We start from the raw sequence: 14354 nt of genomic DNA on the forward strand, positions 1-14354 counted from the left end.
AGCCCTCTCAAGTGAATCTGCTGATGCACAGACTGAAAAAACCAGGAAGGGCAAAAGTCCAGTGGGGCTCAACATCACAGCTCTGGAGAGTAAACTACACAGTTTAAGATTCTCAATGCTGTGGGAATGCGAACTGGTGCAGCCACTCTGGAAAACAATATGGAGGTTCCTAAAAAAACTAAAAATAGAACTACCCTACGACCCAGCAATTGCACTATGAGGCATTTATCCACGGAATACAGGTGTGCTGTTTCAAAGGGACACATGCACCCCCATGTTTATAGCAGCACTATCCACAATAGCCAAAGTATGGAAAGAGACCAAATGTCCATTGATGGATGAATGGATAAAGAAGATGTGGCGCGTGTATATATATATATTACATATATATATAATGGAATATTACTCAGCAATCAAAAAGAATGAAATCTTGCCATTTGCAACTATGTGGATGGAAATGGAGGGTATTATGCTAAGTGAAATTAGTGAGATAAAGACAAAAATCATATGACTTCACTCATATGAGGACTTTAAAAGACAAAACTTATGAACATAAGGGAAGGGAAACAAAAATAATATAAAAACAGGGAGGGGGACAAAACAGAAGAGACTCATAAATATGGAGAACAAACTGAGGGTTACAGGAGGGGTTGTGGGAGGGGAGATGGGCTAAATGGATAAGAGGCACTAAGGAATCTACTCCTGAAATCATTGTTGCACTATACGCTAATTTGGATGCAAATTTTAAAAAATTAAAATTAAAAAAAAATCAACTCAAAAAAAAAGTAAAAAAATAAAGTTACCCTGATAAAGAAAACAGAGAAAGACACTAAAAGAAAAAAAAATATACAGACCAACATATTTCATAAATGCAGATGCAAAAATCCTCAACAAAACATTGGCAAATTGAATTTAACAATAAAGCACTGTGACCAATGGGGTGTCTCTCAGGAAGGGAATGTTGAAAATCAATTAATGCAACTCACCATACCAATAGAATAAAAAGGAAAAGAACAAATAATAATTTATGTACCTTAAAAAAAAGCATTTCACCTAAGTCAACATTCAGCCATAACAGAAACTCTCAGCAAACTGTAGAAAAGAGATTTTACAAGACTTCATAAGGAGTATCTACAAAAAAACAAAAACAAAAACAAAACAAAACAAAAAAAACCCCAAAAACCTGTCAGCTATAAGCCTACATACTGATGACAAACTGAATGCTTTCTCCCTAAGATCAGCATCAAAGCAAGGACGTCCATTCTCACTATCTCTATTCCATCTTGTACTGGAGGTTTAACCAGTGCAATAAGACAAGAAAAAAAAATAAAGCCATTTAGATTAAAAAATACAAAGATTCTCAATGCTGTGATGCTTGGGTACCAAAGACTTAAGATAGAGAAAAATTTAAAGGTGCAGCCTATGCTTGTCCTCTGACTTGACAGGAGATTCAAAGTGCAGAGCAGATGAAAAAGTGGAAAGAGAGGCTTGAGAAAAAGTATTATTCTTCAGAAATTCAAGATGACTACCAGCCTGTCACGCAACAAGAATTTCGAGAGTAAGTATTTGTTCTAACCAGGGCACTCTGGGATATCATGATATGGTGACTGGGGACATGAATTACATTATTTTCCCGAAATCAGAACCTTATTCTGAGATGCCACCCCCTTTTTTTTCATCTTTTTACTCAACTTTGAAATTAATCAGAAAGCACAATACTCCATTTGTTTAAATGTAAGGTAAGAGTGAAACCAACTGCTTTTACTCTTACATCTCCAAATAGGAACTGCCATTTATATTTAAAAAAAACACTTTTCTTTCACGTTTATTCATTTTTGAGAGATAGAGACAGAGTGCAAGCAGGGGTGGGGCAGAGAGAGAGGGAGACAAAGAACCCGAAGCAGGTTCTGGGCTCCAAGCCTGCACAGAGCCCTACACGGGGCTTGAACTCACGAACCTGAGATCATGACCTGAGCTGAAGTTGGACGACTGAACCACCCAGGTGCTCCCCCTTTTAAGTTTTTTAACGGGAACTGCCATTTATATTTAATATGCACAGCAGACCCTGTTCTCCACTATTTTAGAATATAAGATCCATAATTGGCCCTACTAGGCATGTTTTAGAAGCTTAAAGTATTATCTTCCCACCCCAAGTACTTCACAAAAGGCACTAATAACCTGCTGTCTCTCTATGCACGAAGGCATGTTACTGACCCATTCTCTGCTTCCTTCTAAATTATCCTGCAGACTCTTTTTATATGCCGTGGAGCTGGAGAAAGAATTACACTACGTCAGTTTAAAACTAAACCGAGTGATGAGAAGGATTTCAGCTCTACAAAATTAAGACAAGTGCGGGTGAGAATCTGTGATACAATCATTGAGCATTTGTAACAAAGATTTATCCCTGTACTGAATTATTTCCTAAACATGTACCCATGTCAGGTACACTTTAAAAACACTGTACCACCTATCATCAAGCTATCATCAGAGTATAATTACCAAAATGATTTCACCAAAAGATTTCCAGAAATTAAGTACCCCTGAATGGGCCCCACTGTGCAATCCAAACAGCACACTTCCAGAGTATACACACCAGTACACGTAAATGATTTTATAATGAGATTTATTATTAAATTCTAGGAATGTGGAGTTAAAGTATCAAATGCTGCATATAGTTCATGGGGCAGGTCTCTAATAGGTCATAAGCAGTTTTCTCAATGTTACCTAGAGTATAGGAACCGTTAGGTGTTTTCATCATGTACCATGTTATAACTTGTCCTGGCCATAAATAAATTAATAAATACCTATGATTCTGGAAAACCATTATATAAGACCCCAAATAAAGTAATCTCACCTCCATTCCTCCCAGTTTGAGGTCATCTAGAAAAAGCTAAAGTGTACAAGAACAAACTTACCAATCATCTACAGAATTTTCACTAATATTTTCAAACTGGAAATTCATCTAGAAAGATTCTAAAGTAACACATTTAAAGTTTCCTAAGTATTTCCTCAACTACTCTAAAAGCAAAATATACTGTAAAAACAAAGAGCAAGGTAGGAGTATCAGAGTTATGAGAAGTCAACTTAATGTATGAGAAATATGAATGAGGGTGCTGCAAAACCCCTGTCTGAGTGGTCGTAAAGTTGTGTGAGGTAACTCTTCTATATTTTTAGCACGTTACATAAGTCCTCCTGGAAGAGCCATATGTTCTCTTGGCCCAAACAACATCATCTCACCATCATACTCAATTTCCACATTGGTGCTCAATAGATTTTAAATCTACCCACCTTCCTCAAGCCAGCCATGCACGCTCTTTTCTTAGAAACTGTACCTCAAGTATGCTTAATAGAATAATTCATTCCAACAAGAAATGCTGACTGTTCTCTCTGCATCTTCTAGACTTCCACAAGGCATTTAACAACATGGCCTTCCCTAGTCTTACCACTCCCCAGAGCTGTAGCCAGCCAAGTGGCTTAGTAACCATGTTGTCCCCCCGTGGTCCCTGAATGAGGTAATTCCAACAAAGCCCAAGAACATTAAGGCAAAGAAACACTTGAGGTCTCTATTTTTTGTCTTTTAACATCTAGTGAAAACAAAAAACATTTACAATGACTTAGAACATTCAAGTTCTTTTATTACAAAAGTCTATACAATGAAGTGCCAGACACAGCAATGCGATTATATTGGTGGTCATATATATCTATATATTATTTGTATATAGATATACTGTTTTTACTTGTACCAAAGTAAAACTCATCACAAACTGCCTAGTTCTACCACCTACTGCTCAACTATGACACACAAGTACTGTCACATAGCGTAAGTGCTGCCATGCTACTTTTATCTATTCTACTCGCAGCCAAACATTAACAGTGAATAATCAACACCATGAAGCAGCTGTTAATTCTAAAATGAAACCAGTCAGGCCACTGACTTATAAAAATATGGTACTCATATAGATTTAGCATTATAAAGAAGGAATATATTATTTAAAACATTTAAATAGTGCATATGGACATTTTTGCATGTGGTATATATAAACATTCATATAAAACAATACACAGTGCACATTAAATTAGATGTTTGGATACACTCCTGTCTGGAGACTGAAAGAAATAAATGCACACTGCATGCTGGATTCAAATCAAAGTGATATGATACTTGTTTTGGCATTTTCAATTTCATTTTTCTAGGTATACGTTATGAACAACCTAGGCATACCAAAAGGAAACCACACAAAAAGGGCTGGATTTAGTGCTTTATTCCCCAGTAAAACTACATGTTCACCACCAATGAACATTCCCTCCCCCCGAAAAAGGCATTGCACACATAGGTGGAATGTGAAACACTAGAAACACTACTTATTATCAAGCTACTTCATGTGCTTACTATGTAATAGTGCTGCAAGTCTGAGGTTCGTGCTTCCCTCACTTTTATTAAAGAATGTTGCAGAGGTCCATTTTTACATGGAACTGTTAATATTAGCTAGTTAAGAAAATCACGCATGAGTCAATGCATGCAAACCATGGGCACAAAGTGAGACACTCATCAATCCAAAAAAGCACCAAGAAAAGAATTAACACTTAGATTAAGCCTGACCAGAATATGCTATTACTACTGTTAGCCCAAATAAAGTCACCATTCTGTGAAAACGATGAGCAGAATGATACCAGAAGAGTACTTGAAGGAAAGCCATGCAAAGCCAAAGAACAAAAAATCAGCTTAGAGTATATGACAAGGGGCATACCACTAGACATCTTTGAACACCACTACACAGCTGCCTTAAATACCATGTGCTGAGCCAAAGTGGTCCTGTTAGAGGATGTTTTCTTCATGGATTTTGCCAATTAAAAGAGAAAAAAAAAAAATGATGTGACCCCCGGAAGGTACATGTAAAAAATGCAGTGGTATAGCCCTTGTTAAGAACAGATTTGATTCACGCATAATGACTCTTTTGCCAACTTAGGCCCATCTGATTGAACACACAAATCTGAGCACCATCAGTGTTCCTACACAGACATGGCTATTTTCTCACATTATCTGGAGGTGGGTGGGAGGAAAAAGTACAGGATCTGATGCAGACAAATCACATCATCACCAGCTCAAAAAGAATAACTGAGGAAACAAACAGTAACTTATGTCCCATAGGCAGCATGTGAAATGATTCAGTTCTGTGTGTGATGTGTGGTGTGTGTGTTCACTATACTAATAAACAAGGTCACTTTTTGGTGTGCCCTCTGTTATCTTCATCCAGGAGCTGTGTGACCACTGAATTGCAAAATTTTGCTAACATATAACCTGTGAGAAACTTTCACTTTGGAAATTAAACAGAAATGTGTTCCACAGTAGGACTTGAAATTTCAGTTTGAGTTTGGTTTTCTAAGAAAACATAAGACATAGTTGCATATGTGCACATTTATAGGCTTTTCTTTCAAATTTTCAGTCATTCTGTAAGAAAAAGGCAACCGAAGAATTCAATGTGAAGATGTTCCTCTCAATTTTCTTCAGTAATTAAAAAAATAATAATAAAAGCAAAGTTGGTAACAACAAAAAGCTTGTATCTCCAAAGTTCTTGAAGTTGAAAGAATAAAGTACTAGTCTTTTGCTAACAGGATGTATCTGTAGTACAAAACAATGAAGAAAACTGATGTTTGCTAAAGGTGAAGAGGACAGTCTGTGGTTAATATGGAACACCACGCTCCCTAGAGAGGGTCTACTTACCCTCCCATCATTCTCTAGTGGCACCACAACCAAGTACAAAGTGATACTTTCTGAGTGCCTGACAAAATGAACTCAAGTACCAGCCAAGTACACACGATGATTGCTTCAGGGAATACAACTGATTTTTATGATGTTTTCAAGGAGTATATTTTATATGGATTTTGAAGAATCTTGTTTGCTGATAAGAACTTCAAGAAGCCTAAGTTTGGCTTTAATTTTCTTGTACTCCCTGTACTCCTCAAGCACTGGAACACGATCCTCCTTCTGGGCATTCCTAGGGAAGAAAATAAAATCTGTAATATTCTGGAGATCATCTGAAAAATAAAGTCCCAGAACTTGTCCTGATGTGAGACACAATGTTGCCAAATGCAAATTCAAATAAAAAAACTGCTCTGCAAGAAGATAGATTACTGCACTAATTCCCCACACCCCATCCCCAAGGAACAATCCTAAAATACTTTTTTTGATGAATTTCTCTAGTGACAGATTCAATAATGTTATACTTATCGATGTTCATTGCAGAGAACCAGCAGAAGCCAAATACTTTAGTAAGACACGCGCTGCTAGACTCTGTCAGGTCTGGAAGTGTATGTCAAGTGCTAGAGGATTACAGTCAGTAATTTCATACATTTACTGTACTATGGCTTCAGTGAATTGAGAAGTAAAAGATCTTACACACAGAAAAAAGCAGTTTTCTCACTTTATATTAATGACCCAATCCAATTCAGTTTAATCTCTAGGTAAAGCATCAAACCATCCTAAGTATAATTACAAAAAAGTTTCCTTCCATTAAGGCAAAGAATAAGAAGGTACTTGAAAAAATGCATTCTTACACTGAGTGTTTTTTAACCATTTTTGCCCACTATATAGAAAATTCTCAAAGTAAACACAGTTTGGAATTTGTAATATAGCTACTGGCTTGTTAAGACCACCCAGTTACATACATGGAGAAACTTTTCTGAGGTCTGAGATAACATTCATTTCTGTCCATCATCTGAACTAGAATGTATTTTTCTTAAAGAGTTCCACTGAGTCAACTGTGCCCCAGTTAGATAAAAACACATGCCATACTGTATTCTAGGAGCCACACTATTGACTGGCACCCTGTTGCACACCCTGAAAATGCGAAGCCTGGAATGGCCCAACATGCAGCCTAAGTAGCCACAGTCTTAGTGTAAGGATCCACACTAGCTGTCACAGGACCCTTTACAAAAGGAAAAACCTTTTGTTTCACAAACACTGCCAAAAGGGTGAGGATGTAGAATTAAAAAACACAACATAACTGCCACTCAACCAAGCCCCTCTAGAACAACTCTGAAATATTTTATCAGGTATTGCTCCCCTAGCTCTTTTTCTTGCCATTAATAGCAGGACTTCCAAGTAAAAAGGAATGTTTTCTACTTTTTTTTTTCAATGATAACATGCTTATGTGCACAATTTATTTCTATTCCTATATATTCCTTTAATTTACCATATAAGCCCTTAAGTTTAAGAAGAAGGAAGACTCGGGGCACCTGGGTGGCTCATTAGGTTAAGTGTCTGACTTTGGCTTAGGTCATGATCTCATGGTTCGTGAGTTCGAGCCCCACATGGGTCTCTGTGTTGAGCTCAGAGCTTGGAGCCTGCTTCAGATTCTGTGTCTCCCTCTCTCTCTGCCCCTCCCCCGTTGGTGCTCTGTCTGTCTGTCTCTCTCTCAAAAATAAATAAACATTGTAAAATAATTAAAAAAAAAAAAAAAAGGAAGAAGGAAGACTCAATTTTGTGATGTTCAACAAACCTTCCATTCTGTTGATAAAATGCTTCTTCAAATTCCCGTAACGTTTTACGTAGCTTCTTCTTTTCAGCTCTAGCTTTCCAAAGTTGTTCCAGTAATTCAGGCCTGAAATTTAAATGGAAAGAAAACATTATTGAAAGAACATTTTGACTCTTACCAGGGGTTCAAACACTGGCTGCAAACTAAAGGCACCTCTACAGCAGTATTTAAAAAAACTTTTTCCCTAGGTAATCTTAAAGTGAAACTAGCATTACTGTGGAAAACAATATGGAGACTGCTCAAAAAATTAAAAACAGAAGTTACCATATGATCCAGTAATTCCACTCCTATTTACCAAAAGAAAACAAAAACCCTAATTTGAAAAGAGATAGGCACCCTTATGTTTACTGCACCATTATTTACAATAGCCAAGATATGGAAGCAATCCAAGTGTCCATCAGTAGAGTAATGGATAAAGAAGATGTGGTGTACATAAACACACACACACACACACACACACACACACACACACACACAGGAATATTACTGGGCCATAAAAAAGGAGATCTTGCCATTTGCAACAACATGGATGAAACTAATGGGTATATAATGCTAAATGAATTAAGTCAGAGAGATAAAGACAAATACCCTATGATTTTACTTATTTGTGGACTCTAAAAACCAAAATGAACAAATAATAGAGGTCTCATTAATACAGAGAACAAACTGGGTGGCTGTGAGGGAGGTAGACAGGTGAGGAGATAGATACAATAGGTGAACGGGATCTGAATGAGGCACAAACTTCCAATTATAAAATAAGTAAGTCACAAAGACGGAAAGTACAGCCCAGGGAATGTAGTCAATAATACTACAATAACATTGTATGGTGACCACACTTGCTGTGGTGAGCACTGAGTAATATATAGAATTGTCAAGTCAATATGGTGTACACCAACCTGAAACTAATAGAGCATGTTGGTTATACCTCAATTAAAAAAAAAAAAGAAAAAAAAAAAGTGAAGCCAGGGCTGAAAACCAGTTACACACCATACCAGGGAAAGAAGCTGAGAGAGAAAACAAACCTAACTAGCTGATTCCTGTACTCCGTTATGAAGCAAATGCAGGATTTTAGTTTCTTTAATTTTTAAAACACAGTAAGTGATTTATAAATCACACTCTAAAAAGGGTCCATATCTGAAGCACTACATTAATTCCCTCCAAGTTCTTGTTTACTTAATATTTACACCAGCATGTAAATTTTATTATACAAATAGGTTAAAATCACAAACCAGCAAACATACATAGAAGCTGCTCGAGTACTTGACAATCGGAGATCCAGAGCCAGTTTTTCCTGATTTTCTTCAACATCAGATTCAGAGTTTTCCAATGAAGACTGTGCCTGCACAGCAGTTTTCAAGATATCAGTTAGCTCAGAGGACAGAGTAACACCATCTTCTTCTTCTTCCTAAAAAGTTATTGAACAGATAAACAAGCCATGACTCAACTTTTTCCTTAAGAAAGACATCAGAGAATGAATTCTCTTAAGGATTACCTTGATTTCTTCAAAAAAATGGGCAGTTTCTCCTTCTATGATTGGTTGTAACATCTGACCCCTTCGCTTGGTAGATGGAGATCCCTGTAACATAAAAATGGTTTACACTTTAAATATTTAAAGCATTCAAGGAAGCTTCATTCACTATGAACAAATATAAAACTTTTATTTTCAAAATCTTAACCACATGAAATAAAATTTTTAGGATTCCTTAGTAAATTTAATTTTGTTTATGTTTTATTATGTATGCACAAGAGTGCTAAATGTTCATTTATGTCTGGATACTCTAAAAGAGCTCATTCAATAAATATTTTTTAAAAAAGAAAGTATTACATGCAATTTTATTTGGAGCATTTGCCTTTTTAACAATAGCTGTCAATAGCTTTCATTTTCCCTTTTTATGGCTAACTGATATTCCAATATTTGGGTAAAGCACAATTTGTGTATCTATCAGTTGCTGGACATGTGGGTTTTTTCCTATATTTTAGCCATTAGGAATGATGCTGTATGAACAATTGTGTACAAGTTTTTGTACAGACATATTTTCAATTCTCTGAGGCATATACCTAGAAGGAGAATTGCTAGGTCAGATGGCAACTCTATGTTTAACCTTTTGAGGAACTGCCAAACTAGTTATGAAAGTAGCTGCACCATTTAACATTCTATCAGCAGTGTGTAAGCATTCCAATTTCTCCACATCCTTGTCAACACGGTTACCTTTTCTCATTAAAGCCATACTAGTGGGTATAAAGTGGTATGTGAATGTGGTTTATTGCATTTCCTAATAACTAATGATGCTGAACATCTTTTCAAGTGCCTAATGGCCACTTATAGATCGCTGAAGAAATGTTCATTCAAATCCTTTGTCCACTTTTTAATTGGGTTATTTAACTTTTTATTATTAAACTCTAAGAGTTCTTTATATATTCTGGTACCAGTCCCTTATCAGATACATGATTTACAAACATTTTATCCCATTCTGTTGGTTGTCTTTTCACTTCAAAATGTCCTTTTATGCACGATTTTCTTTTTAATTTTGATGAGGTCCAATTTATTTTAATTTTTTTTTTTGACAGTGTTTTTGCTGTCATATCCAAGAAAACCCGGCCTAATTCAAGATTGCAAAGATTTATTCTTCTATTTCCTATGACTTTTATAGTTTTAGCTCTTACAATTAGGTCAATGAACCATTCTGAGTTAAATTTTGTGTGAGATAAGGGTCTACATTCATGCTTTTTTTTTTTTTTTTTGCATGTGAATACTCAATGGTCTCAAGAACATTTGCTGAAAAAAATTATTCTTTCCTATCAAACTGTCTTGGCTTAACTTTGTTTTTTTTTTTTTTAAATGAAATTTATTGTCAAATTGGTTTCCATACCACATCCAGTGCTCATCCCAAAAAATGCCCTCTTCAATACCCATCACCCACCCTCCCCTCCCTCCCACCCCCTATCAACCCTCAGTTTGTTCTCAGTTTTTAAGAGGCTCTTATGCTTTGGCTCTCTCCCACTCTAACCTCTTTTTTTTTTTTTTCCCTTCCCCTCCCCCATGGGTTTCTGTTAAGTTTCTCAGGATCTACATAAGAGTGAAAACATATGGTATCTGTCTTTCTCTGTATGGCTTATTTCACTTAGCATCACACTCTCCAGTTCCATCCACGTTGCTACAAAGGGCCATATTTCGTTCTTTCTCATTGCCATGTAGTACTCCATTGTGTATATAAACCACAATTTCTTTATCCATTCATCAGCTGATGGACATTTAGGCTCTTTTCACAATTTGGCTATTGTTGACAGTGCTGCTATAAACATTGGGGTACAAGTGCCCCTATGCATCAGTACTCCTGTATCCCTTGGGTAAATGTCTAGCAGTGCTACTGCTGGGTCACAGGGTAGGTCTATTTTTAATTTTCTGAGGAAACTCCACACTGCAAAACTAATGTGTTTCAAACACATGAATTTATCAGCAAAGTCGCAGGATACAAAATTAATGTACAGAAATCAGTTGCATTCTTATATACTAATAATGAAGCAACAGAAAGACAAATAAAGAAACTGATCCCATTTACAACTGTACCAAGAATCCTACAATACCTAGGAATAAACCTAACCAAAGATGTAAAAGATCTGTATGCTGAAAAAGCTTATGAAGGAAATTGAAGAAGATACCAAGAAATGGAAAAAACAATCCATGCTCATGGATTGGAAAAGTAAATATTGTTAAAATGTCAATACTACTCAAAGCAATCTACACCTTCAAAGCAATACCAATTAAAATTGCATCAGCATTCTTCTCGAAGCTAGAACAAGCAATCCTAAAATTTGTATGGAACCACAAAAGACCCAGAACAGCCAAAGTAATATTGAAGAAGACCAAAGCGGGAGGCATCACAATCCCAGACTTTACCCTCTACTACAAAGCTGTAAGCCATCAAGACAGCATGGTATTGGCACAAAAACAGACACATACACCAATGGAATAGAACAGAGACTCCAGAATTGAACCCACAAAAGTATGGCCAACTCATCTTTGACAAAGCAGGAAAGAACATCCAATGGAAAAAAGACAGTCTCTTTAACACATGGTGCCGGGAGAACTGGACAGCAACATGCAGAAGAATGAAACTAGACCACTTTCTTACACCATTCACAAAAATAAACTCAAAGTGGATGAAAGACCTGAATGTGAGACAGGAAACCATCAAAACCCTAGAGGAGAAGCAGGAAAAAACCTCTCTGACCTCAGCCACAGCAATTTCTTACTTGACACATCCCCAAAGGCAAGGGAATTAAAAGCAAAAATGAACTACTGGGACCTCATGAAGATAAAAAGCTTCTGCACAGCAAAGGAAACAATCAACAAAACTAAAAGGCAACCAATGGAATAGGAAAGGATATTTGCAAATGACATATCGGATAAAGGGCTAGTATCCAAAATCTATGAAGAGCTCACCAAATTCCACACCTGAAAAACAAATAATCCAGTGAAGAAATGGGCAGAAAACATGAACAGACACTTCTCTAAAGAAGACATCCATATAGCCAACAGGGACATGAAGAGATGCTCAACATCACTCCTCATCAGGGAAATACAAATCAAAACCACACTCAGATATCACCTCATGCCAGTCAGAGTGGCTAAAATGAGCAAATCAGGAGACTATAGATGCTGGAGAGGATGTGGAGAAACGGGAACCCTCTTGCACTGTTGGTGGGAATGCAAACTGGTGCGGCCACTCTGGAAAACAGTGTGGAGGTTCCTCAAAAAATTAAAAATACATCTACCCTATGACCCAGCAATAGCACTGCTAGGAATTTACCCAAGGGATACAAGAGTGCTGATGCAGAGGGGCACTTGTACCCCAATGTTTACAGCAGCACTTTCAACAATAGTCAAATCATGGAAAGAGCCAAAATGTCCATCAAGTGATGAATGGATAAAGAAGTTGTGGTTTATACATACAATGGAATACTACTTGGCAATGAGAAAGAATGAAATATGGCCCTTTGTAGCAACGTGGATGGAACTGGAGAGTGTGATGCTAAGTGAAATAAGTCATACAGAGAAAAATAGATACCATATGTTTTCACTTTTATGTGGATCCTGAGAAACTTAACAGAAGACCATGGGGGAGGGGAAGGGGAAAAAAAGAGAGGGAGGGAAGCAAACCATAAGAGACTCTTACAAACTGAGAATAAACTGAGGGTTGTTGGGGGATGGGAGGGAGGGGAAAGTGTGTGATGGGTATTAAGGAGGGCACCTGTTGGGATGAGTAAGGGGTATTGTAAGAAAACCAATTTGACAATAAATTTCATATTAAAACACACACGCGCGCACACGCGCGCACATTTAAATTGAAAGAAACTAGGCCAGGGTCTGAAATTTGTTTTTTGTGGGGGACACCTGCTGGCTCATTTGGTTAAGCATTCAACTCTTGATTTCACCTCAGGTCATGGTTGTGAGATCGAGTCCCATGTGAGCCCCATGTTGCATCAGGCTGTGTGCTGGGCATGGACCTGCTTAAGAATCTTTCTTCCTCTCCCTTTGCCCTTCCCCACTTGTAATGGGAAGGGGAAGGGAAGGGGAAGGGAGCGAGAAGAGAGGGGGAGAGAGAGGGAGGGAGAGAGAGAGAAAGAGAAGGGAAGAGAAAAGAGAGGGAGGGAGGGAAAGAAAGGAAGAGAGAGAGAGGAAGAGAGGAAGAAAGGAAGAGAGGAAGAAAGGAAGGGAGGGAGGGAGGGAGGGAGGGAGGGAGGAAGGAAGGAAGGAAGGAAGGAAGGAAGGAAGGAAGGAAGGAAGGAATCGTTTTTTTTAATTCCACAACGTAGCTGACCCTGGGTGTATCACTCCTTAGCCCCAGTTTCATCATGTGTGAAAAGGAGGCTATTATCTGCTACCTGTTCTGACTTGTCAAGATTTAATAACATCTTCTTTTATGATATACATAGAGCGCTTTTACAAGTGCCTGGGAGATGGGAGGTACACACTGATTGTTAACTTCCTATCTTCTAAAAACAGTAACCTCACCTTACATATACAATTCTTGCTACTTTAGCTGTGTATTTCTCCAATATACCACCATAAAAGTATTTTTTAAAGGGTAGGCCTTGGTAAAACGAACTAGATAAAGCTTTGTGTGTTTTACTCACAAGGACAGGAGTGATGCTAGCTCTTGTCAGCATCTGTTTTACAAGTCTGTATCTCTCATAGAGAGGTTTCACAATGTGTCTTTCTTCCCTGGTCACCTAAAGCAAGGAAAATGGCAATTACCTAGTCATCAAAAATTTGAAGTCCAAAGCATTAAGCAATATGACTTTCACCCAATTTTTAAGAAGTTATTTTAAATAAATAGGCAATCTCATGAATGCAGGAAACAGTGCTCTATAAAACAGCTCTGCAGATGTGGGCCACAAAGGAGATTCGTGATCTTTTTTAAGATGGAAAATCAAATGTTTTTAGCAAGAGACACTTACCGGCCTTCCATGTTGACTTTCATAGTAAAGAAGACTTTTCTGGAGAGAAGTTTTCTCTTCTATCAAGTGATCTTTTGTCATTTTCTACAATTTAAAAGAAAAAAATAAAATAAAAAACCACTCTCACTGGCATCATCATGATTTTCATCATCCCCACAACGTAAATAATTAGGGCAAAAGGGCAGCCAATCACCACTCCAGCCTAGAATAATAGTCTTTCCTGGGGCACCTGGCTGGTTCAGTCTGTTAGTATGCAACTCTGGATCTTGGGGTTGTGACTTTGAGCCCCATGATGGATATAAAGATTACTTAAAAAAAATATTTTTAGGGGCGCCTGGGTGGCGCAGTCGGTTAAGC

General features: G+C 37.5%; 2 protein-coding genes across 12 annotated transcripts in view; one reads left to right on the top strand and one right to left on the bottom strand.

The window, feature by feature from the left end:
• PKD2L2 (polycystin 2 like 2, transient receptor potential cation channel) overlaps positions 1 to 5792 on the top strand; it is a 43830-nt gene extending 38038 nt beyond the window's left edge. The window contains exons 13-14 of the mRNA XM_047085163.1: positions 1446 to 1558; positions 5741 to 5792. Of these exons, the coding sequence (XP_046941119.1) occupies positions 1446 to 1558; positions 5741 to 5792 (165 nt within the window). The remainder of the gene's footprint in view (positions 1 to 1445; positions 1559 to 5740) is intronic.
• The window catches only part of FAM13B (family with sequence similarity 13 member B), an 87326-nt gene continuing 76586 nt past the window's right edge, over positions 3615 to 14354 (bottom strand). For 9 of the 11 annotated variants that reach the window (XM_047085152.1, XM_047085142.1, XM_047085135.1 and 6 more), the window contains 6 exons: positions 13998 to 14081; positions 13674 to 13769; positions 9028 to 9111; positions 8777 to 8940; positions 7500 to 7601; positions 3615 to 5996 (listed from right to left, as the gene is read on the bottom strand). In XM_047085152.1, coding sequence (XP_046941108.1) covers positions 5873 to 5996; positions 7500 to 7601; positions 8777 to 8940; positions 9028 to 9111; positions 13674 to 13769; positions 13998 to 14081 — 654 coding nt within the window. In that variant the 3' untranslated portion in view covers positions 3615 to 5872. The remainder of the gene's footprint in view (positions 5997 to 7499; positions 7602 to 8776; positions 8941 to 9027; positions 9112 to 13673; positions 13770 to 13997; positions 14082 to 14354) is intronic. The other 2 variants (XM_047085093.1, XM_047085107.1) reach the window with 2 other exon arrangements.

This window comes from Lynx rufus, unplaced genomic scaffold (genome assembly GCF_022079265.1).
Source record: "Lynx rufus isolate CCGP_SWC_20201006 ecotype Redwood Valley unplaced genomic scaffold, mLynRuf1.p SCAF_1, whole genome shotgun sequence".
Lineage (NCBI taxonomy): Eukaryota > Metazoa > Chordata > Mammalia > Carnivora > Felidae > Lynx > Lynx rufus.